This window comes from Scatophagus argus, chromosome 2 (genome assembly GCF_020382885.2).
Source record: "Scatophagus argus isolate fScaArg1 chromosome 2, fScaArg1.pri, whole genome shotgun sequence".
NCBI classification, from domain to species: Eukaryota; Metazoa; Chordata; class Actinopteri; family Scatophagidae; genus Scatophagus; species Scatophagus argus.
This window is the reverse complement of record NC_058494.1, coordinates 20,886,200-20,912,404: the sequence shown is the minus strand read 5'-3', so window position 1 is coordinate 20,912,404 and position 26,205 is coordinate 20,886,200. Positions and strand designations below refer to the sequence as shown.

Sequence of the window (26,205 nt, the reverse complement as noted above, 5' to 3'; positions counted from 1 at the left end):
TCAAAGATAATGGAGATTATGAATGTCAGACGGGGTTAAAACCACAGATATTAGGGTCAAAACTCACCAGCATGGAGCCACTGGTTGCCTCCAACTGCAGTTTCTGGTTGGGATTTCATTCTTCTATAAACCAATTCAAACTTAGAGACAAATTTAAAGTGATAATATAAAAGGTTAGTTAAGTTTAGTAGGTTTGCAGAGTTTGAAAGCATCCCTTATGTATAATTCCTTACAGTTTTGTTCATTTTGTCTCTGAATACTGAGGATAGTGTGCATTTTACTGTTTATTCGAAATCTTATTTATTTGTTGTTACTGAATCACAGGGTTGTGATATTTCTGTTACTATCAACAAGTAACAATGTGTTAATACATCTATCTATCAGACAGGAGTAAATGTGTCATTTGTTGGGTACTATTTTCCACTGTGGATTCATACACACTTGGTGCTTCCGTGTGTCTTTATGACAGCATGATGGTGAATGTGGGACTGACTCAAAATAAACTACAGTATCCATGTTCATTCTAATGAATACTCTTAACAATAACTGTGAGGCGCATCAGTGCAACACTGCTGGTTTTAGTCTTTTCATTGCACTTGTTGACCAGTGGAAAACTATGGAACAATCACCAGCTTTAACTTTAAAAGACGTAACATTCCAACATCAACACCAATGTAGAATAAATCCACACGTCACAATGTGTGTTTCTAATATGTGTGATAATGCATGCAGCATTATCCAGCACCGAACAACTGCGCTGCCAACAAAAGCTCTGTTTCCTCCTGAAAGAAAATCATATTAGTTGTTTATTCCCACACAATGCTTGATCCCATGAGTTTATTGTCGCGACATTAGTACAATCCTCTTGCCTCAAATCCGACAGGCTGGGATGCACACTGAGTTCTCCGGAGCTGACTTAGAGACTCAGCTCTCCAGGATTATTTAAGTGTTTTCCCCTTTTTTCTTTGGTGCCTTTATTGGCTGTTGGCCTGTTTTCATTAATGTTTAAGAGGCTGACTGGGGACAATATGAGTGAAAAGTGTGTGTGTGTAAAAATTAAAAAAAGAGAGAGACGGCGTCATGTAGTTGACGTTCCTCACCCACAGTCAGGGTGGTGCCTGAGGCAGAGCGGCCAAGGTGGACAAACACACACACACACACACACATAAACACACTGCTGTGGAGTATGAGGAGAAATCCCCATGACCAATCAGGAAGACCTGGAGACACGCAGTCAGTGGGGGACGAAGAGATGGACAAGGTGGGGGTGGAGGGTGAGAGACACAAAAGTTGAGGGAGAGAGGCAGAAAGAAAAGAGGTTCATGAGAACGAAGGGTGGGGTTAAAACGAGGACTGGGAGAAAAGGATCATGAGAGCAGGTCTGGTGCTGAGGTAGAAGGATGGAGGGAGAGAGAGAAGAAGAGTATGAAAAGTGGGAAGTCTGAGGTTGGAGGAGGTGGGGTTAAACAAATGTGAGTTCTAATTTTGTGCGGTGATCATCTTGTCCTCGTATGGTTTTCATCCTAAAATATGTAGCAACAGCCTGAGTGTGAGGCTCTGCACAGTTCACTATGTTGGTCTAAACATCCCAGTAAGTCTTAAGAATGACTTGGAAGTCTGAAATCTTCACACAACACAATCAGAACTGACCTGACAGCAGCCGGTGTCAGTTGGACGCTCTGTTGCTATAGCAACCGCTACTGGCTTCACTGACGTTGTTAAATCTTCCAAGAAAATATTGCCAGACATCTTTTATATTTTCCTCAAAGCTTCATTGTTGGACTGTTCTGTTACTACAACCAAGCTATCCATTAGCTCTCTGCAGCTAACGTGTTGCTATTATAAAGTTCTAGTTTGTGTTTGATTTACTGATGGCCTGACTTTTATGTGTTTTACTACTTTGGGGTCTACTGCATGTCTTTACAATATTAGTTACTGTGTTGTACTGTCCATGGGGACTTACTGTTGATCACTCACGAGTGAAAATGGTGATGTTTCTTCCTGTCATGAGGGAGATTTGTAAAAGACGTGACAGCTAACATGGGCTTTAGTGGATCAGTTTCCTTGTTACTTTACTTATTAATGCAGTTCTATTTCTGTATAAACGTCTTCTATCTACACCCAACACTGCTGAAGATATATAGTGTAAATATCCCTTTATATATCTTATTATACCTTACAAACACCCATATTAAAGCCTTGTACCCTTTACGTATTAATCACGTAGTCAACACAGCATTGCATCTCACTTGCAACATTTTAGATATGTGTGTGAAAATAATGTGCAATATAACAGAGAACAGCACAGACTATTACATTTATTGAAATGTGTTCATGTTTTGTTGTTAAGGTTTGTGTCACACTGTTTATTCTTCAGCTGTGAGGTTGGGAGTGAGAAGCAGCAGTGCATGTAGCCCCCTCACAGATCAGATTCCCTAAATTGGATCAATTGGACAAAGTAAACTTTGCTCGTAGTTCATTTTAGGGGTTTAGGAAGGCTGTAGGATGGGAATAACTGGGATTACAACGAATAGAGCAGAGAAAGGTTATGTATGTGTGTCTCCTGGGCATAGTGTCTCCATTAATTACTTCTGCGTTATTTTAACCAGTCCACTTCACAATTTTATTTATTTGAATTTTTCCCCCAGTTTTTTTGTTTTGTTTTGTTTACTTTTTGAAAAATGAAATGGATCTGTTGAAGGGATACTAATCTTTGCTTAAATCATTTCTGGATATGACATTGATTTGAGAAGCCAAAATTAGTTGAGATTTCTTGTTTCACAATATATCTTGGTTACAGTTTTTGTAAAGATGAGTATTAACATTGAAACAGATCATACAACAGTCCATGCAGTATGCGCTATCCAGGTGAAGTAATACTTGCCAACAGGATATCAGAGTGTCACTCACCTCCACCAATTAAATGATGTCATTTTGGTGTATCTTCAAGATTAGCACCAGGTGCACAAATGTAAAGGCAGCCATGGGATTTTGCAGCAACCCCCACGACACAACACGAAGCCAGAACAAAAGCTCTCATTTCTTTGCTGTGTGTCTTTTCAGTCCCCTTTACCTTCCACTGCACCAAAGTGTGGAAAACTTTCAATAGCAGCACTCGTCTCTCACTCGTCATAAAAGAATTCCGAGTGGGCCGGCGATCGCTCAAGACAAACTAATCAATTCAGAGGAGTAATGTATTTGTAGTACCCTCAAGATGATGGTCCCTCTCACGTAAGTGTGTGAACTTCATTCACGCATTCTTCAATCTCCTCAGAAAGACAACAACCCCTTCAAGCCTCAAGGCCATTTAAGACGGATTTTGAACCCCCTTAACGGCCCTCAGTCCCAAATTAGTAGGGTCATTTTAGCTGTGGAATAATCTCATCTGGAATTAGAGTGTGTAATGAGGAAGACTTTGTCTCGTGGCTTGTCAAGAGTTTAACCTGTGCTCACTGGTGCTGGAATGTGTGTAAATGTACTGCTCATTGTAGAGGGCTTATCTTCCCTTTTTATATTCATCTTGTATTCAGAGTAAAAACTTTGAAACTTGAAGGAAAAAAAGGTGACTTCGCTCGGTAATGAGAAGGCTCTCAAAATATTAACGTAACTTCCCTATAACACAAATTACTCTGAAAATATCATTCATGTTTTTCGTCATTAAAGTGCAGTGGTACTTGGTGGATCTTTTGAATAAGATTTAAAATATGCCTAAGTGCAGTACAGGGTGAAACCAGCCTGTGCTTGAAGGAAGAAGGAAGTTAATACAATGTTAACAGTTATTTAACAGTTGAATCAACTTCTCTGCTTACACATTTTGAACAGACACTGGTGGTTAGAAGGTTCACTAATGTTTATTACAGCTTTGTTGTTTTAGCTCACAATGTGCTGTCGCGTCAGTGAAGTAGAACGGTTTAAACAGTAGCTGCTCTCATTGAATATACACGTCTCCTGCTGCATGAAACAACACCTCTTCTGTGTTTTATTCTGAAGATTATACTAGTTACTAGTTACAAGTGTTTTAATATTAGTGATTTGTGATTTTTTTCTGCCTAATCTGGGGAAAACAAAGGGAAACCCTGAAATTAATCAACAACATTTTTGAATGATCAAGTCATCAATCAAGCACTAACACCACACATTTCCAGCTTCTTTCTTTGCTTTATGTTATCGTTTATATATATATATATATATATATGTATATACATATGCATAAATATCATTGTTAATGAAAAATAATTGTTAGTTGCATCCCAACGTTACTGTTTGGTATGAAACAGACTTTTAAAGTTTGTGTGTAATTTTACCATCACTGCTCATTTGCTTACAAAACAGTTGTCTGATTTCATCCTTTAGATATTGCTGGTAAACTTAAGCATTAAGTTTCTATTCTGTTCTATCATTCACATTTACACCCTCTGCTAATAAATCATTTTAATTCGGAAACACATTATTATAAATGTCATACACGTTTAGCCAAATGAAATGTCTTTATACTCTTCTTGTCTCTGTTGAAACACGGTTTAAGATTATCTGAAAACCTTAAAAGTAGATTACCGATGCCGACGTTAAAAAAAGCCTTAACACCTTTGATAAATCAATTTGTTTTCACGTGTGTTTCTGTGTCAGTGTGTGTGTGTGTGCGCGCACGTTAGGGTGCCTGACAATGCATCACTGACCCTTTGATTGGGGGATAAGTCGCTGCTTGTGCGTCCATCTTGATTTGATGGCCGGTGAGAGGCCTGATTGACCCTGTGACCTTTCTGTGTGGGGTGACGCTCCTCGCTGTCCGGAGCTCCTGTCAGCGGGTTAATGAGCGACGGCTGCTCGGGGCACGCTGGGCCTTGGCTAAGTGACCGGGCCGGATGACCACCCTCCTCTCTGACCCTTACGCCTCTCTATGGCCGTCACTTTAACACCTTCCTCCTCCTCCTCCACCACCACAACCCAACACTCGTGTTTCTCCTTCCTCCCCCTCCCGGAGTGAAGCTGGGACTTAAGCTCAGGTTTGTACAGCTGTTGCACAAGTCTGGGATGCAGCAGTGCTCCTCCCAGCATTGGAGTACACACATTGTCTTATTTCAATAAAAGACGTTAAATGCAAGTACTGCAAACTACCACTACCAGTACAAAATTACTACCCCATTATTATCTGTGTTTTTGTGGTACAAGATGGTAAAGTATCAAATATTAGGATGAATTGTAACTAGTTTATTTATATTTACAAATAGTATACAAAAACCTTATTTATGGTCCTTAACACACTGCAATTTAGCTGTGAGTAGATGTAAAAACAAACAAGCAAAACCAAAAAGGTTTAAGTGTTAATTAATGTTTTTGTCACCAATTATAACTCATAGGAAGAACCCAGAAGTTCATGAATACTTTGGTAATCATATATAATGGCATAAGTTTACACATCTTTACAATGTGTTATTTAAAGCATTTATTAACTGTTTACACATGTACAGAAGACTTTAAAACCATTATATGTGTTCAAAATTTTATTATATCTTAAAGCTTAAATCTGTATTATGTAATCAGGCATTTGTTATTATACATAACATATACCAGTTATGGATGCTTCACAAGGAGTTTTAACACACTTAAAATCTCCTTCAATCTGCTTACAACTACATTATGGCGTGTTAATAAATAAACCACATGCTGGTTGTCTGTGTGCTGCTTACAATGGCAAAATATAAACTGTATCTTTTCTAGGTGAATATAAAGCAATTTAAACAGGATAAAAACTGGGACTATCTGATGTGAAAAAATCAGTGACGGTTAATTAAAGACCAGTTAACGTTTGTATTTACAGACTTGATGGCTTTTTAGAAATTGAATTAATCATCACTAAACAATCAAGAACATGTTGTTGTTTGTAAACATAATTAGGTTCTGTGTTTTAATATAACACATTCCAAAATAAGGTACAAAATTAAAATGTACAGACAGAATATCTTTCTTAACCAAGAAATATGTCCAAGAGTGTCTAATAGGTAACACAGGAAACACAGAGGTTAAAAAACACAAGGCAGACTTCTAATCAGTTAGATAAATATTAAGAGAACTATCAAAACTGGAAAAAATGGATCAAACTGATAATGTAAGACTGATTAAATAACAGCAGTCAAAACACGGATAACAGCTGCTCCTCCATCAGGGAGGTCATTTTGCAAATTACAGATTGCAATCATTTCCTGCACCTGAAAGAAGTTCCTATCCATTAATTTCACTTCCTACGTATGTCCTACATATGTTATCTGCGTCCTGTTCGGTCAGCAGATTTGGACCCGCGATGCAACAGGCTTGTTCCTCGGAGCATGTGAAGCGTCTGGCGGCAGCTGAATGCGGCCCATCCCAGTGTGGACGTTTGTTAAAGTGAACAGGGTAATGAATTTTAAACTGCTATAGTAACAGCTCTCTGACATGTGGTTTTAGTGTGTGAGCAAGGGTGAGTGGGTGGGCGTGTGTGTGTGTGTGTGGTTGGTTGGGATTTGCAGTTGTGTCTGTGTCTATGTATTTTCTATGAATGTAGGGGATATGTGCATAAATGGGGGTGGGGGCTGGGAGTCAGTTTCTGTGTACGTGTGAGTGTATGTGCTGAGGATAAAGACCTAGCAAACCAGCCTGGCTTAGTTGACAGGTGACAAGGGTTGTTTTGAATGGGGATTTTGTAATACCAACATTGAGGAAAAAGCTGGGGTACCAAGGGACTAGTGAAAAGAGAGAAAGAGGACTTTTCTTCTCGCGGTGACGGAAGACAGAAAGGGCCGTGAAGGCTTCGAGGGACTTAGGGATCCCACTAATCAAACTGCTCCACCGTCTAGCGCACTCATTTTTATTCAAAACCTAGAAATGCTAAATCATTCCAATCGGATTGATCCCTGTGTCAGTGCCTGTGTGGTATTTTCATTCTCTTCTTTCCGCCGTGTCCTCAACTCTGACATATCAGTCAGGCAAGGACAGAGCTGTTACAAAGGGTACTGATCCTAATGGTTAAGAAGTGGCGTTTTAAATGTTGATTGTAAATTTGCATAAATTAACAGGCCAGTTTGAAGCGATTCTCTTCAAATTGTCAACAAAACCTTCAGTGTTTGAGGTTTGACCTTAATGTGATATTTTGGTGCGTATTGTTTCACAAATAGTTTTTTGGGGTTTTTTTGCCACTGACGCTTCAACTGCTTCAGCAGAGCACATACTGTCAACCAGTTTCTTAGACTGTCAGTTCAACTGCTTTCTGCCTCGACTGAGACTTCAGACAAGTTTTACTCTTCAGCTGTCAGTTTAAACACTCCAGCTGACATTTCAGCCGCCGTCACTGCTCACAAACCGGCTGACACTTCAGCTATTTACGTACCCTGCACACACTTCAACCGGCTCTCACGTTTCAGCTTCGGTGTAAATTTCAGCTGCCGTCCTTGTTGAATTTGCTAAATTGCATTCATTCATTTTAAATCTGCATCAGTTTTACACTTCAGACCCTTTCAGTGCTTCAACTAACCCCAACTGCTTTAAGTGTTTCAACATCGCAGCAAATTACATTGAAGACATTTTGATGTTTGCTGTGTCTGCGCAGGTTTGCAGTTTTTAAATTTAATTAAACCTGCCAGAAATTTAGAACAAAATCTCTCAATATTTATTTTTCAGTTAACTAAATCATCAATCAGTTTTGTCTTTGTTTTTAAGAATTGTTAAAATTCTAAAAAAAAAAAAAAAAAAAAAAAAACCTAAACAGAATAGAGTGAACTTAAAGCGTCAGACAGGGAAACAGTAGTAGTTCAAATGCATTCATTCTATGTAGGAAATGTGGCCGTAATTTTAAGAGCCCGTCTGTCTTATCTTGCCTGATCTGTGTGTATGTGTGTGTGTATGTGTGTGTGTTCAGTGGTGGTGGTGGAGGGGGGGTCAGTTTGTGTGTATGTGTGTGGCATGTATGTGGCATAATGTCTGCATGATTAATCTCAGTGGGCGGCGCTCGCATGTTGTGGTGCGTTGTGCGACTACATGGACCAGTCCTCACACCAGAACCGTCTGCCTCTGTGTCGTCAACACCAGCATCCCGTCTCATCCAAAACGACTTTTGGCCTCCTTCACAAAGTTTTCATTCAACTGATGGTAACCTTTGCATTCACTTCAAACTGAGTTTCTCATGTAACTGCTATGTCATACGGGCTGTGACGTGTCATTTTTCAGCCCAGTCATTACAATGAGATGTTGGTATGTTTCTGCAAGCTCACATGTATCTCATCAGCCTTTGTGCAGGACATATCGTATTACATTCCAACTGCATTACATGAGCTGACTCTGTCATCAGGAGGTGGTGGGGATGGTTGAATCATGACGCTTAAACAATTAGCTGCTAAGCCTTCTCTCAGCTACAGAGAGCCGTTTGCTTCCCATCCAACCGACAAAACATTTTGGTTTCATCTTCCAAGACATCTGAACATTTTCCAAAATGATTGTTTCTTCGCCATAATCAAGTGCTTTTTGTGCCTAAACCTAACTAATGTCACAACATAAAATTGTAAATTGAAACCTGAAGAAACGTGATGTTTTAACATATGTGGTGTGTGCAGAAATGCACAACATTTATTCTGGCAATTGGATTGATTTTTTTCTTTGTCAAAAACACCATGTCGTAGACAAACAACTGTTCAGTATGTTATCAGTGATATTTCTAACTTTCTGCTACGTCTCTTATGAGCCACAAATCAAAACCAGTCACACAAATATAAAGAACCATTAGAGAAAGTCAGGAATTACTGAACTAATGGAATAATTTGAATTTGTTTTCTGAGCTTCTAAAAAGAGCTCAGGGTGTCCAGGAGTCCCCATACTAATCTGCTGGTTTTACGTTATAGGTTCAATCATCCATCTGATGCACAGCATGTGTATACACTTGTTATTACACCATGCACACTTACTATGCATGTTACCGGACTTTAAGCTCCCCTGAGTGTGTTCACCTCAGAATCTGGACTAACATCAGAGTGGATTAGTGGCTGCCGGTGAACAGAGAAACTGGTAATTGTATTTTAAAGAGAAGAGTTTTTAGGGTTAAACACCCCTGCTGTGACCCAGCCGGTATGGCGGGGAACATTTACCCTGGCAAACAGTGCCCCACCTCCACCTCCACCCCAGCACACCCACTATGCTGCCTTGTTGCACCCCAGGAATGAAAGGAGGAGCACTGACTCAACTCTCGTCCTCTCCGCCACCGTCCGAGATTAAATCATGAAATCATTCAGTGTTTGTGTGGTCTTCCCTGGCTAGGAGAAAGGATGGACCGGGTAGAGACAGAGAGGAGGGATCCAGCTCGAGTCAGTGTGTGGGAACCACATAGGGAGAAATCCCTGGCTGATCCTGGCCAAGACACTTTGTTTTTCTCCCCTCCATTCCCACCCTTTCCCTCCCTCTCTTTCTCTACATCCATTTTTGGGTTTTCATTTTTATTCATAGGGTGATCAGGGTGGAGGGAAGGGTGTCAAGAAAGCAGGAGGCAGTTTGTGTGTGTGTGTGTGTGTGTGTGTGCAGGAGGAAGGGATTGTTGGGTGGCTGATGCCAGTGGATGTAGGTGCAGGCCTCAGACCAGGCCTGCCAACAATAGCCACAGTGTTGTTTGGGTAGTTGCGTCCAGAACTCTTGGACATTCTTCCCATGTCAGTATAATCACTACTGGGAGGTAGCTCCATTACGGATTACCATATCATTAATAGTATCCATGACTTTTGTTCAAAGGCTACTTGTGTAATGTTGCCTTGTGGATGACGGCTAATCCGCTGAGCTGCAGCTGTAGGAAAGAAGAGGGGTAGATCCCACCATCAGACCCTCTCTCTCTCTCTCTACCTCACACACACACACACACACACACACACACACACACACACTCAGTACTCCACACATGCAAACACATATAGAGGCATCTCTCTGTCCAGGCCCACGGGGATCAGGCCCCTGAAAGACAGATACAAACAACAGTCAAATACAAAGTTCCCCCCATAGAGAAAAAGAAACATCCATTCTACACTTCCCAACTGATCCCCTCCTTAAAGCCAAAGACCAACCCCCCTCCATCTCCCCCCCTTTCTCTTCCCTCTCCTCCCCTGTCCCCTGAGTTGGCTCTCGTCCTCCCATTAAAGCCCCCCGCTCTTTAGCGCAGCCCTCCTCTCAGATGGTGGGCCAGATTAGGAGGGGAACAATAACAGTTTTCAATGTAAAATGTGCATCTTGTTAGTCCTTTTTCTCTCCTCTCCTATCTTATGATGGGGAGAGAAAAGGAGAAGCGTAAGCAGCCATTCAGAAAGTTATCTGTGGGTGTCTTCTCCCCACAAACGATGGCTTGTTCAGTGGCCGTTTTAATCCTCCTATATTCTCCAGTCTACCGCTGGATTTTAGCAGAGAATACACAACCAAAACCTATAGACCAGGGCTTCCATAGCCATTTCAATGTTCAGAATACTTTTCAACGGATGTATCTTCATGCGCTTGCTTGCAAAGAGCCTTCTTCACGCTCTCTTGTCGTTTCGTAACATAAACGTTCTTTCAACGTGATGGTCTCAGAGCGAGAATTTTATAACAATTCAAATGTAATGAAAATAAATGGAATTATCTTAGCAAGTCACTCCTCCTTATATGGATTTTTTAAATTGACTTCAGCAATGGCTTCTTACAGCTTGAAGTCAAGCCTTTGTCGTTCAGGCTGATACCACAATGGGAGCCTTTAAAAGTTTCTTCAAAATTATTAAGACAGTTCAATTCAATTCAATTCAGTTTATTTATATAGCACCTTATACAATCAAATTGTCTCTAGATGCTTTACAGAGACCCAGAGCAAGCAGACAGTGGCAAGGAAAACCTCCCTTTTAACAGGAAGAAACCTTGAGCAGGACCCGGCTTGCAAGGGAGAACCATCCTGCTGATAGACAAACGACAGACAAAAACACAGAGCAGGTGGAGAGTGTCTGCAAAGTGGCATGATAATATCTATATTTATATACACTACAGTATTTGTAAGCTATAGTTTATATTTACTCAGACCTTATTCTCTTTACAAAGCAAATGTACAGAAATTGTTTACTTGTGTTCTGAGCTGACAATATTTAGTAAGCCTGAAGACGATAAAGGCTTTGTCCAGAATAATGCCTCTCACTCAACAAGGTAAAAATGGGGTCTTTCTGGTCAGAGCAGCATTTTTGTTTGGATTTTTGGGTGATTGTTCCCAGCTCCGCCTGGGGAAGCCTGAGAGTCACCCCCCCCCCCATAGCTGGCATGTTGGTGAGGATAGTCTGCCAACTCTGAGTGCAGCAGATACCTCTGAATGATGCACTCAAAGCCTTGTTTGTTTTCCTAATGGGAATTAATGTCGGGTATAAAACAACACTCCTTTGTTTGTACGCTGGCTCCGTGCTGACAGTGGGAGTAGGATTGATTTTTCTGCAGTGGAGCCATAAACTCATCAATAATTAATAATGCTGTCCAGAGCTTTTAACTACATCTCAGAGTTGAGATTTCACAAACAATCTTAACTTTAACAAACTGTATTATAGTTCAGTCTAATAACAAAAAAAGGCATGAGTGGAAATATTTTTATATGTATTTTTGTCACTAAACAGAAAAATCATGCAGCTTCCGATTTCCAGTTTCTTTCTTTTTTTGAACTAAGACAAGCATAACTGCTCGCGCTCATCTGAAAATGCACTTTATTCAGACAACACGTAACAGAAAAAATCAAACTAACTGTTTTGTTTCTCTTTTATCATTTGTCTCCAGTTTGGTAAAAATGAATCCTTAATTCCCAGGCTAAGTGAAAATGTGAAAATATGCTGACTCACCACATTATGCCCGACTCTCTTGTGCTTCTCCTGCTGTGTCTTCTCATCGCTGGGGTCACAGTCCTCGTCAGAGCCTCCATACAATATGTCCTGTCATCTGGCTGGCCTCTGCCGGTCTCTAAAGCTGTGTCTGGTCCTGGTCTTAAAAAAAAAACATTCAGAATCATGGAGAATTTCATCAGAACACTCAAAATCTCACCGGCAGGAACTGCTTTTGGTTTTTCTTATTACTGCTATCATATATGCACCATAGAACTCTAACACTCTAACTCCAAATGTCCGTTGAATCAATCCAGATCCATGGAAATATGTGAACAACGTTGTGCTCTGGCAGCTTCGTCTCATTTGATGAATGACTCGTGTTGTTTCAGACTGATTTACTGTGGAACATCAACCGCAGTCTGTGTTATGCCTCATCGTGTTCTTGGTGTCGGACATGGGTGCCCTGCTGTGAAGGTCACACTGAGGTCAGTGAGGGTGTGACTGCTTCACCCTTCACCACGATGACCACCGCCACATACGACCAGCCAGACTGTTCAAACACCACAGGAAACTCGTCAGATGTTTATTATCGTCTCCACGTATGTTCATTTGCTGCCATTTTCTGACAGCGTCTCTCCTCTCAGTGTGTGAATGTCTTTCTTTGATTTTTATTCTTCTTCATTCATCCCAAACCTGCCCCGCCCCCCAGCAAATAGACACACACTTGCACGCACACACAAAAAGCTCTTTCAGTCAAATTAAAAGCATTCAATCACAGCATCAACATTCACACGAGAAAATATATTTGCAGGCTCTCATTCAGTTTGAACGCATGCAGTCACATGAGATGAAGTCTTCGGCCCTCACTGGCTGCCAATCTCATGTCTGCTTCATTTCTTTCTCTGGATTGGTTACTCGGATCGTGACCTCACAGGGTGACCTGTGGAGCCCCAGGGTCCCCCCTTAGCTGGCCCTACGCTGACCCCGGACGCAGCTCAACACAGAGGAGCGGCCGTCATCTCACCGGACAAAAGGGCGACCGTACCATGCTCGCCCCTCATGAGTCCAGCCAAGCGCACAGGGAGCACATTAGGACCTCTGGGTTTTATTTACCCTTTCTTTTTGGCCCCGCACAGAGTCGACTGGGGCGTCAAGTTTGTCAGGTGCCTCAACTGTGACTGTCTGACCACATCACACACACACACACAGCCTTTCAGATTGCCAAAGAGCTTCACGTTGCATTCTCCTGATTCACGTTGTCGGTTTTCATATCCTCCGTTGGCTACTGAAGTGTTTTGTTTGAGAAAGATTTCTGGAAGAACTGAAGCAGCCTTGGTACAACCTAAAGGCTTTCTCAAAGAAACCTTCACACGTGAATGCAGCCTCACAAGCACAAGAGTGATTGAAGCTGAAAGGACGGCTCTCCTCATTGAATCTCAAGATGGGAACTGCAGTGCTGCTGGAGATGTTGAGCTCCTCTTGAAGAATAGATGAGAAAGAGGCGAGTTAAGTGTGTGTGATGCAGGGAAATAAAAAGTGAAGCGACGACAGAAATGAGAGGAGTTTACACGATAATTGAATTATTTCCAGATAAAAGCTCTGCTGCCAGTCAAAGGCCTGCAGATTTTCACTCATGTCATGTTTATCCAACAGAAAAACTGTTTTTATGAAGACTTTTTGTATCATTTAAAGGGCTGATTCACCCAAATTACAAACAAGCATATTTTGTCACTTACTGGTTCTGGTTTTGTCTGCTCAGATTTTGAATGGATAAAATCACAACCGTCTTTACTTGACTAAAATAACACAGAACTCTACTTACCTTACCAAGGTAAAATAGTCACATGTTGAAGTCCTGCATTACAACCTGTAAAAAAATAAAGGTACAGATGTATCATCAGCAAACTGCACTGATCATAAAGCATGAAAAGTAACTCAATTAAGAGAATAATCCCTTTCAAAGGTTTACATAATTCGTTATATACTATCATGAGACATGTGTTAACATGTAAGCAGCACTTTAAGTGTTGTAACTCATCTCATCAGAGTGAAGCAGTATTATAAATTTTGTACTCTCTTGCGGTTGGGGTTAAATTTGAAGTATAAGTAGCATCAAATTGAAGCCAAATACCTCAAAACTGTATTTAACGTATTGTAGATCAAATGTATTTAGTTACTTCTCACCACAGTGGATTTCTGCTTCTGTCTTGATACAGCAAAGGTGAAGAAGAGTTCGTTCAAAGCACTGAAAAATTACATTTTCACTGTAAACCTTTTCACCTCTTTCTTTGGTAGAAATTAGTTCCGATAAAAATGTCGAGGTTGCTCCTGAAGATGGAGTCATTCAGGAACAACAGGAACTTGAACTGCAGATTTGCTTGTGTGATTAGTCATAAACGTTAAGACAAGACTTTGCTGTGCTTTTCTTGCCCTTCTTGCTTCTTGCTTTTCTTGCTGTGCAAGATGAAAAACGATGAGCCATTCGGTTCTGTAAAGAACAGACCTACTTTGAAAAGTTTGTTGTACTCTTCAACTAAACCGAAACAAATTCCTGATTTAGGCGTACTAAAACAGTTTGACTCTGATTCTGAAAAAAGATGATGGTGGTGTTGTTTTCTTTACTTTCTATACTCCATTGTGACCTATAAGCCACATGGCTGATTAGTACGTGAAGCAGAAACAGTGTCAACCAAAGCGCTGAGCGAGAATTAAAGATTCAGAACTTTGGTGTCCCGATAAAAACAAAAAAAATTTGCAACAGAAATTTAAAAAACACATTTCTGTTGTTAATTTTTTTATTATTCAAATTACTGCAAAATTAGGTAAATATCTTTATTAAGTGTTCTATGATTTAACATATTCTTCCAAATCTGAATAATTTATTGATGTTGTCAAACTTAATGCCATTAGTCTCGAACAAAAAGGCCTTTAATCATAAATTATGCCACTCTATTGGGGACGTCTTGTGAAATTACTCACACGGTGTTATTATTTGCCTCCTCTTTACACATACTCCCTTTATAAACACACACAGGAACTGGAATGTATGGTGCTCTTTGTCTAACTACCATGCAAAATTACCTGATTTATCTCGAGCACTTTCCGATGTCACACTGTCTGTGCTCGTGACAAAAGTGCCCCTTGTTGTGGCACACCAGATAACCAAACCCACCCTCGTGAAACTCACAGCGCCGATCTAAAACAAGCTCTCTCTCAACCTTTTGTCCCCCCAAAAACAAAGAACTGCACTTTCTCTTGGCAAATGACGCCTTAATTGTGCAAGTTAACAAGCTCGCTGTTTTCTTCCCATGAATAACAAAGAGTTTGGTCCCAGTTTGTTTCTTTTTGTTTGTTGCTTTTCTTCTTCTTCTTCTTCTTTTTCTTTTCTATAGTGCGTTGTCGCACGCTTGTTGGACTGTTCTCATCACGCTCTCTGCCTCTGTATTTCTCAGATTGTCGTGGTGCACACGAGAAAAAACAGAAAAAAAGACAAAGAGCGAGAAAGACGAGGGTGTGACTGAAATGATGGTCCACAGTGGGAAGCTCTGTACAGTATTCATTATGTTTTCATTTGTATCAGAGATGTCTTTGACCCTTCCGTGCTCTCGCTCCTTTAAAAACACTGCCTCTTTTATCGCTCTATTCATTTTTGGCTGAGATATCTCAGTTCTAAATGGAGGTAGTGTTGAATAGGACATCTCCATGGATTTGCATAATCTGATGGCATTGCGGGTGAGCACATAGAGGTTTGTGCCAACTGCAAAAAGGTGAAGCCCTCATCCCTTTGCAGGGGGCAGAGGGGAATATTAAAAATCCTCGTACAGCCGATTTCGTAGCTGATGTGTTCAGCCTAACATCTTTTTTTTAACCTGCACAACCAAAAAACCAAGAAGTTTGTCACAAAAATTATGATATGCCTGTTTCTTTTCCTGCCTTTCTCCTTGAGAAACGCTCACCATTAGATCAGACACTGTCACTTTTTTACCCTGTCAGCTCAGCGATGTGCTCTCACCAGAATCACTCCCAGACAATCAAAAGGCATTGATATGTGCTGTTTCTTTTTTTCCTTCGAACAGACTCCATTCATGTCTGCTCTCTTCTTACAGTGCCCGTCATTCTTCAGACATGGCTGGTGCCAAGGCAGTAGGATGGTTGCCTCTCTCTGATGGGAAACTGTTGCTCATGCGCTGGGTCAGCTGCCAAGTTTTGGCATTATTGGTAAGAGGATGGGGGGAGGAGGAAAAAGGGAGGAGGAGGGGGCCCGGGGGGTGTTACAGAAAGGGGGCCCTTTCAACCCTGTGAGATAGTGGTATCTGTTGTGGGAATGATCTTCATCTCTTTCCCCCCTTTTCTTAACACTGCCTCCATCTCTTACTGTTTCTCTCTTCTTCTTTCTCTCCCCCCCCTCCCCCACTCCCACTCTCTGTCTCTGTCTTTTCATGCCGGAGATCAGACGACCATCCTGAGGTGAGCCGGCGGAGATCCGATGCCACTGGAGTACTTTGATTACCAACCAGCACCGAATGTTGGATTTCTCACAGCTTGTGTACTTCTTTGGCTGCGCTCCCAAAGCTCAACTGTAACCCTCCTTCACACGCACACACACACACACACACACACACACACACACACTACACCATGGTGGTGAAGAAGATTTGCTGTTGTACTCTGAGAAGCTAAGCCTGACTTTGGTGCCCATGTGGGTGCAAAGATCAAAACAGGAGCTCTCAGACACTTGTGGGTCCCTCTTTAGACTGTAGTTTCCCATCCTTTTTAGCTTGTGAGCCCTTAAAGGAATAGTAGGACATCTTAGGAAAATAATTTATACATGGATTATATTATAGATCTATAGATGAGAGCTTTGATGCCACTCTCATGTCAGTCCATTGAATCTACAGTCAGCATTAAAGATTGGAAAGGAGGAAACAGCTACAGCCTGATCCACCTTTAAGGTCTAAGTAACATGTTATATCTTGTTTATTTAATCGGTACAAATACAAAAATACATTAATACATATCAGTATTTCCCAGCAAAGACCCAAGAAAGTTACTGTTCCCAGACAAGAAATAGTCAGACACATCAGTTCATTAGTGAACTTTGAAGGTTCATGGTGGGCAAATGTTGTTACCTTTGGACAGAAACAGGAAATTTCTCCCTGGTACCAGATTACGTGTTAAACTAAAGCTGCAGGCTACATTTTGTTTAACAGTCAGACATCAGTCTTTTCATTTAAGCCTTGGCTAGAAAATTAACCATCACTGTTAAAAATCTCCAATGAGCATCTGTGTCTTGAAACCAGATTTTAGGGAATATTTGAAATAAACTTATTTACTAATGAAAAAAGTAGAGCTGTTTTTACTTCATACTTTATTCTATATTTTACTTTTTAGCTTACCTTACTAATATTTTAGAATAATCTTTGGGATACTTTGTGGTCTTGAACCCACATGAGGGAAAAAAAGTGAACCACAACATAGAGGAACCATGTTTGGCATGTATTCATAACATTACTAAAAATGTGAGGGTTTATCTGTTTGAAATCATAGAAATCATTTTGCCAAAATGATTTACAATCTTTCAGTATTCTGTTTTAACTTGTAAAAAGTGACTGTAAAATTACATTGTAGAAATTAAGTTGTGGATTTTTCCTGTTTCCTTTCCAGATGTGGGAGAAGTATTTAGATATTTTACTTAAGCCACTTATACCACAGTGTAAAAATACTACAAGTAAAGGTACGTCATGCAAGTAAAAGTGCTATATAACTACACACTAGCATAAAACAGAAGTACGCAAGTAAAGCATACCTCAAAATTACAGTACTTGAGTAAATGTATTTGGTTAATTTTCACCACAGCTCTTTGTTTCATCTGAAATTTCATTAACAAACGAAGTTTTAGAAAGTAAAACCGTAATATTTATTCAACACAATATTAACCTAATGTTGCATTTGCTTGACAAGTTTAAAAGCATTATTTTATCATGGCAAAATTTATTAAATGCAATGTATTTTCTTTTTTTTAACTTGAGAAGCTCCTTTAAAGCCTGTGGAAAAAGTTAAGCTTTACTGATGTCATGAAAGGAAAATCAGATGCATAGAACAGTAAGTTAAAAATATAAAAGATATTCGTTATGAACCTTTACTATTTACAATTGAATAAAAGACACTTTATACAACATGTATATACACAAACATGAATAGTAACTATAAAGTGTATTAAGACAAATTAGTCACAATAACAAGTTGGTAAAATAAGAAAGTGCAAGTTGCAATAAAGTAAATAAAATGTCCTTGAATTTCTGTTGAGGGAACAAAGTTGAGTGCTGGGTGTAAAGTTTTCTGAGTGTGCAGATAAATCAACACAGATCTTCTTACTGCTTATTGTTACAAGAAAAAAAGTGCAACTTAATTAACAAAGATGTTTTTTGGTTTGGTTCAACACTTATTCCTGTCATTGTCCCTCTTCCCACACACTGAAGAACCTTGTGGGTGTATTTTTTTTCCCCCCCTCATAAACTTCATGCTCATCAGAGTGTAAATTCCGAGTGTGAGTTTTCCTTTGGCGTTCCAGCGATGAATAATATTTCAAAGAGCGGATTGTTAATGTTCAGCATGTGATATTAATGCGAAAGACAAACATTCTCAAACTGAAGCTTTATCACTGTGGCTCAGTTTACATGACAATAAATGATTTGGAGTCCTTTTCTTTTTCATCTGTGCTCAATTTATTATTCATGTGAGGTGCTGTGGCTAAATCTTTCTCATCTGGCTGAACATGAGTCCTTTTTTTCCCCCCTGTTTAAAGTCAGGATTTAAACCAATATTGGGGCTGTAGGGATCCAAGTATACCCTCAAAGCCTTTCCTCTTTTATCGTATTGTCACTTTTTCCATCTGCATGGACACTGTCTTTCATTGCTTTCATTTGCTGTCCGTTGCTTGCCTCTTTGGTCAGGGGCTGGTTAATGTGGGTTTATCCATCCATCCAGGCGATTAATGCGGACTTATCCATGCATCTGTCATGTGCCCGTCCACCCAGAAACGACTCTCCCATCATCGTATGTGTCCACGCATGTCAGCACACATGAGGACACCTGCTAACACACCTCTGCTTGCTGTCTTTCAGCCGATTCGTCCAGGTGTGTTCGCCTCGCATGACGCAGGAGTGAGATACGAGAAATGATTTGAGCTTTGCTTGTTGAAGAAAAACAGGGAGGAAAAGGAGGGTGTGTTTTTTTTTTAACTCCTCAGAGAGAAACTTTGATTTCATGGTGTTGATTATTTTTCTTCGCAATCACTGAAGGATAAAGCACAAGGAGGCAGAGATTGTTCCCTTTTCAGATGCACCACAATGGGGCTCCTTAGTTAAGAAAACAACAAGGAGTCGTCCCCCCCCACCCTCAACTCTCTTTTTATAACTTCTCTTTCTACTATCCAACACTATACAACTTACTTAAAGAAAGACAGAAGGGGCCTGGAAGAAGTTTAATGCATTTATTGAGACTCTGTGGTTTGCGTATAACAGACACATGCTTGGCAGAAACAAATCTCTTTTGATCAGAGTAATTCCTTATTCTGTGGGAGGTAAAAAGCCCCTTCTATCAGTAACTATTCCCAATGTGGCTTCCCTTTACAAAGTGGGAGAAAAGTTTTAAAAGGCGTAAGAGCTCCCAGATCTGACACATTTAACATAATGCCGCTCTCTATGTTCTAAATTTGAATGAAAAAACAGCACATTTTTACATGCAAATAAGCACCAATTTTGTTTTCCTGTCTTTCCTGCATAACATCCCTCTTTCCTCCTCAAGGGTAGTCAAGCTAATTTCTCTAAGCATATTGAAATAGCAAACCTTGGCTAAAGTTCAGAGGCAGGACAACTTTTATCCTGTTTTAACACTTTTGTCTGTAGAAATGTAGATTTTTAGCACAAAAGCATCACAATTACTTTTGTTTCCCATCATAACTGTGCATATTCAACACCGCCTTGAAATTGTTACTGACTTATTTTCCCCCTTTTTTTTAAGGTCCAAAAATTGTTTGGTATTCAACCCCACATTTGAATTTTAAGTAAGGGGGAGTGATGCATTAAGGGTTTTGTTAACTGCAGGTTTGTTTAAGTCAGGAGCGCCTGCCCCAGTTGGACTCAGGCTCATGTGTGTCCCCTGTAAGCCGCTGTGACATTAGACCCACAGATCAGCCCTTATAACAGATCTGTGGCAGTGACTCAGATAGTGATCCTTTGGAAACTATTTGATAAAGTCTGAACCCAGTCTGCAGTGTCCATATAATTCAGTTTACTATGACACATTACTCCAAACTGTCATAATCTGCCAGGCCAATTTTATTTAATTCTATGTCATCAAAAAATATGCAAACTCCTGTTCAGCTGTCAGCTCATGCTCTGCTTTTCCACTCGGCATTGATGTGTAGAGCAAAATCGCTAATAGTTCACTGAAGCTTTAAACGCTTAGAACGGTACAAGAAGGTGGGAGGACTGTGATCATTTTTAGTTTTGTTTTTCTGTGGATTTACGCACTCAAAGCGTCAGCTGAACCACCTAAAACTGAATGAAAACGATGACAAAACACGCTGAGTTTTAGTCAGAAATATTTATTCACAACATGTACAGGATCTTTTTTCCATCATTCACAAATATATAAATAAAAGCAAAAACAAAACTATTTACATGGCGTGTTGCGCACTGTGCAAACTAAACGTGTTTGCGTGTGTGTGACCGATGAAGTTGAAATAGTGGTGATCAAGTCCCTGCACTGGTGACAAGTATCCGGCGTGCTGCTGCGTGTGCGCAGAGAGAGGCACTGTTGGGTACGAGATGCTCGGGCTGCGGGCCGAGCTGTGCCAGGAAAAGTGTCCAGGCGGACTCTGCTGGTACACCGAGTCAGAGGGACTGTGGTTTTGGTGCTCCGGGGACGAGTGCAGCTGGCTGAGGTAGTCAGATGGCTCGGGCATGGAGCCGACGGAGCCGAACACCGGCTCCGTGACCACACGGGACTTGGACTGTAAGAAGGCGAGAATCCGCGCGTACTTGATGTCTTTGGTTTCCGCCCTGTCCTCTGTGGTGAGGTAGTGCACCAGATTCTTCATGCACTCGTGGTATCCGTAGTGGAAGTAGTTTGCAAACTCGGCCAGTAGTTCACCTGAGATGAATCACAGTAAAGAGCGATTACGACCCAGTCGAGATGAAATCAACAGCACGTCTGAAGAAGAGGAGTGTTTGTGGTCTGACGCCTGTGCGTAAAGCTGGACGTCTATAAGCATTAAGTGTGGTCAAACTAAAAATTACATAAATACACAAATAACTCATGCTGATACCCAATCAGCACTGTAGAAATTGTAACATCGTTTATTAACTGTTGATGTGCGGTTGGGGTGCGTAAAGTGTCAAAGCTCTGTGAAAACTTTACTCACCCTTTTCTCTCCCACGGGGGAAATCCGCTGAGTGGAGCGCTCGCAGATACTGAACTGTCATTTCTAAGATTTCAGCTTTCTCCAGCTTTCCAGAGTTCTGACAAAATAACAAAATCTAACGTTATAAAAATCTGCAACATCGGCTGATAAATATGTTCTTCTTAAATTCTAAATATCGTATAATCAAAGAGATATCTGTAAGACGAAATTAACATTAAAAAATACCATACAATACCTGCTTTGCCAGCGCCATTGGTACTGTTTTCCCTAATTCGTTAAGACAACGATTAATTCGGTCCCGTCTTCTTTTTTCGATGACTTTGTGAGAGATGGGGGTTCTCTGGACAAACAAGGAGACAACAGGAGCGCATCAAAACAGTGTTGTACACCACATTTACAGCTATTCGTCAGAAATACTAAGATAAAACTGCAAGAAATAAAAACACATAAAATATATGCCTCGATCAAACACATTTTGGAGACTTGATGTTGATATCTATAACTCCCGGAGAGTTTGGCGCGCCGCGCGCCGAGCTGCCCCAGAGCGCGCGCCTTACGTCTGCGCTCGGGACAGTTTCTATAACTCTGAAGCCTTAAAGCAAATGTTTGAAATACCTGTGAGTAAAGTTAACATACTATAGGTGCTTGTAGCCCAAAATAATTATATTATAATTTCCAAGCATCCTCTAACTGTCAGACAGGCTACTTTAAATTAGTAGCGCGCCATAGTTGTCTTGTAACGCGTGCCACAGAGGTGGTGGGCATTAGATTTCGCCTCCACTAGTATGAAAATTACTCCAAGTTGTAGCTAAACAACATTCGATGCAAATACTGAGATACAAAATTCCATAAAGTAACTCAAAAGTGTTAAAAATGCCTCGTTGCCAAAATAGTTAAGTCCTCATAATGCAGAGCGCACAAGGAGCGCGTACCTTCCTGTCTTTCATTTTAGATGCCATCGACGTTCTGTCAAAGCTGTTAAAATCAGTTCAGCTGGAAGCTGGAGAGGTGTGTTGCTCTGGCAGGAGAAGAAGCAGACTGGGATTAGAGGCGAAACCTGGTCCTTATAAAGGGACCATCCAAGGGACTCTGGCATTCATGGTGTAAATTATTCCATGGGATTAGAGCCATGCATTTGGGTAAATGTGTGCATTTAGGATCAGTTAAAGAAATAGTAAAAATCTAAAGCCAGGGGCTAGCAGGGGGGCAAACCTGCTTTGTTAATCCACGTGGCTGTTCAAAAGACACGTGATTACTTTCGGAATATTATTTGCATAGTAACAACCCAGGCGGGAAATAAGAAGTGAGCGTTGGGATCGCCTGATCCGGCGGGGCGCACTGTGCGCACTGAAAACAAAGCCGGCGAAAAAAGAAACCCTCTTTCTTCCAACTCGCGTTTCTCACACGATCGCCTGTTTACAAATCCCAGCAAGCGATCTTAACTCTCGTCCAAGCCCGGTCCGAGTTTTAAGGCCTGTCCAGTGTCATTAGAGTAATTAAGTAAGCCTTTAATAGGCTGTTCCGCCAAGTTCAGGGGAGATCTTTTGGAGACGGAGTCCCCCCGTTTGTTCTCGGCGTTTCTCACACGACTTGGTGACACGTCCATCTTTTATGAGAGATGGCAAGCTTTTTGTTTACATTCTTTATTTTGTTGGACTCCTCGGCAGGTGTGTGATTAGCCCTGGCACACGAGCGTCGTCTGCGTCAAGGCCAGCGTCTCCAGCAGCCTCTGGCACACGAGGGTTACCCACCACTGGAGACTCTTTGGAGAGGCTCAATTTGTATCCTATTATCCTATAAGAAAATGTCTATTCAGTGGAATGAATAGTTTCATTGGCCTAAATTTTAATAATGCTGTGAAAGAAAGGGAGAAATAAAGAAGAATGCAGCTGGTGTGAACGCGCATTATTCCCTGTCACCTGCAAGATGGATAGCCTGGAGACCCCTATTCATTTGCCTAATTTCGGTCAACTTAACAAACTTTGGGAGAAATTATACTGCCATTGTTATGAAGGGTGAAGCTTTCTGATCGAATTAACAGCATGTTTTGATCCGGTAAATGTCATTAGAAAGAAAGAAACAATCGCGTTTAAAGGGGCCTGGGTAATGCGCCAAGTGGAGACGCCAAAGCGCAAACTGCACAAAGGGTGCTAGTAAATGCCACAGGGGACTTTTGTACCCTCACATTGCTCAAGTTTTTCCCCCCAAACAAAGGGCATTATTTTATACTTGAATACATTTCATACAACAATTGGCTGTTTTCTTCAAACATATTTTCACAGCAAGGTTAACAACAGGTTTATTGTGTGCGCTCCTCACAGACTCAAACTGCTCTCATGCGCCAACACAGTTTGCTGCGATTCTTTTTTTGTTTTGTTTTGTTTTGTTTTGTTTGTCCACTGAGAACGATTTAATCTCGAAACTTTCAACGTGCTTGGATATATTTGATCCTGTGAGCGATGTCGAAGAATAAAAAAGCAGCGGAGATCGAGAAAGAAAGGCTCACAAGACATCTGAAGCGTTTGGAGAGTTTTTAGAGCACCATGGAGAGAAAAGCGCGAGCGAGCGGGACGGGGGCATAAAATCCAATTACTTGACTGTGCAGTTTTAACACTTTTTATGTGTTTGTCCTTTGAAATATGGAGAGACTTGTGTGCCGTTGCTTTTTTCAGAAACTGAATTAAATACTGGAAGTTTTTGCTGACCGACTTTGTAACGCCGAGTGTTGCGTCAGTACGAGGCCAAATGATGCGTCAGGATTTATTATATGACTGTGATGTGAAAATTGTATTTCCATATTAAAACATTGTTGTTAAATGGTCTGACAACCATCTGATTTGATAAATAAACGTTTGAAATATTTATATTTACAGGTTCTTCTGAAATATCCGTTAAGCCACAACATATCCACGTTTATTTTTATTTACTTATTTTTTTGGCAACTATTATATGGTGCAATTATTGTGGTGATTTGTTGTTGTTGTTGTTCCTAATATACATATGCACGTTAAAATATATTGCGTCAATGCTCGCAGTGGGGTTATCCAGAACGGCTGCAAACTTTACGCATGTGCAGGACAAATTAGTATTTGTATTCTTTATCGATTGTCTTGACTGCACTGATTTAACTGACAATATGCAGGCTGGAGCAGTAGAATATTTAATAGAATAATGAGTCGCTGCTGTGTACTCAACCTGGTTGGTCTTAGTGGAAAGAAACACGATAAGTTTCTCCTGAAATGACAGCATAACCGCAAAATATCAGTTGAGAAACAATATGAAACAACAAATAAGACTTTCCTGATATGAGATCATATGGAAAAGCTGGAGATGTGACATTTTTTCTTTTTGTAGTCGCTGCAGATAGACATGCTGTCCACCTGACTCAATAAAAACGCGGTAAGAATTAATTTTAGTTGTAATTGTGCCATTTTTTTCACGTAGGCTGCTACATATCACCGCACATGCAGCCGGACTGGTCACGTTAGCGCGTGATGTCACGTGAGCAATTTATAGAAAATATCTCACCGACTATGTAAACAGGCACACAGCAGCCACTTTAATGTATCGGTGTTTTGCCACTTCCCGGCAGCACTTAACAAAAACACGTCCCCATTAAAATGACTCAGATGCGACAAAGTGCACATGAATTGAAATCAATGAGACGACAGCAGTGAAATCAGAGCAAACATGAAACAACTGCTGCTGACCGCCAGATGAGATTGCACCCAGTGTAGTAATATTTCGCAAATATTTGCAGTACTACTGCAATTCACACTTTTGGAATGAATGTATTTTCCTGCATGACGTCCTCCTACGTCCTCGTTTGTTCTTATCTCTGGTGCTGTTACTCTAATGTTTGTACACCGGCTCATTACAGGAAAACACAACAAGGCTCCAGCCAAGCCTAATTCACGACAGCAGCTCAGTGTGCAGCAGCAGCCACTGTGGACTCTGTGTGTGTGTGTGTGTGTGTGTGTTGTCAAGCGCAGCGCTGTGACCCGTGGTGACCTCTGAGGGTCCCGGACACAATCCTTTGGCTTGGTGCGCCACCCTCAGCCTGAACTGCAGCAGTTCACACGGTCCCCATTCAGCCCCTGGAACGGATCTAAGCTGGGTTCAGACTACATGGTTCAGCAGCTACGGGCGCCTTTGAAAAACAAACACAGCAGCAATAGAAACTGAAGTATTACTCAGTAAAGCCTGTAAGCATGGGGGCTCTTCTCACAAAATTTGAAGTAACAGGGCTGTTACAGTGATTGTCCAGAAGGTAAAAGCTGTTACTAATCTCTATAAACCACTTCAATAATCACAGGAATATCACAGTTATTTTGTCTCTTTGGAGATGAAAAACAGAATAATGTAAACTCACTTCTTATCACCCAAACACCCAATAAAGATTTACAATGTGAAACACAAAATATTTTTAAAACTCATCATTTTACAACTGACAACATGCAATTTGCCTGAAAGGGTTCAAATTCCTTTAAAGGTGCATTCATAAATACCACGTCAGACCTACGAAACTCAAATATCATCTCCTTCTAAAATGCAAAATTGCTCCCTCTTGTGGTAAATTTAGGGAACTTCAGTGGTCTGTTCACCGGAAGACACACTCACCAGCCACTTCATTAGGTACACCTATGCAACTGCATGTTGACAAAAACTATCTAATCAACCAGTCACCATGTACACATGGTAAAGACGACCTGCTGAAGGAGCTACAGTGAGACTTGTAGTTCAATAATTTTGTGTACGGACATAAGTGTGACTGTCATCTCCCTTAAAACCTATACACTATAAATATATTATGAATATATTCTTGATGTTACAGGCATATTTACTGAGATATCAAAGACAGACAGCAGAAAAGTTTTCTTATCAGAGGAAATCCATTTGTTTAATATCATACAAGAAAAACGATCAATGGAAACTCACTGTATTGCAATAATATTATATTAA

General features: G+C 40.7%; 2 protein-coding genes across 2 annotated transcripts in view; one reads left to right on the top strand and one right to left on the bottom strand.

Annotated features, from left to right (window-relative positions):
* cfap97 (cilia and flagella associated protein 97) overlaps positions 1-16,797 on the top strand; it is a 29,297-nt gene extending 12,500 nt beyond the window's left edge. Inside the window, exons 5-6 of the transcript XR_006845861.1 lie at positions 15,923-16,034; positions 16,270-16,797. The gene's annotated coding sequence lies outside the window, so the exon portion shown is untranslated. The remainder of the gene's footprint in view (positions 1-15,922; positions 16,035-16,269) is intronic.
* A 3,503-nt stretch (positions 16,798-20,300) lies between these two features.
* Positions 20,301-22,779, bottom strand: helt (helt bHLH transcription factor). The gene is made up of 4 exons (XM_046379396.1): positions 22,176-22,779; positions 21,479-21,583; positions 21,244-21,340; positions 20,301-20,972 (listed from the first exon to the last, which is right to left on the bottom strand). Exons 1-4 carry the CDS (start codon positions 22,200-22,202, stop codon positions 20,497-20,499), a joined length of 705 nt encoding a protein of 234 aa, XP_046235352.1. The 5' UTR covers positions 22,203-22,779; the 3' UTR covers positions 20,301-20,496.
* Between the last annotated feature and the right edge of the window lie 3,426 nt (positions 22,780-26,205).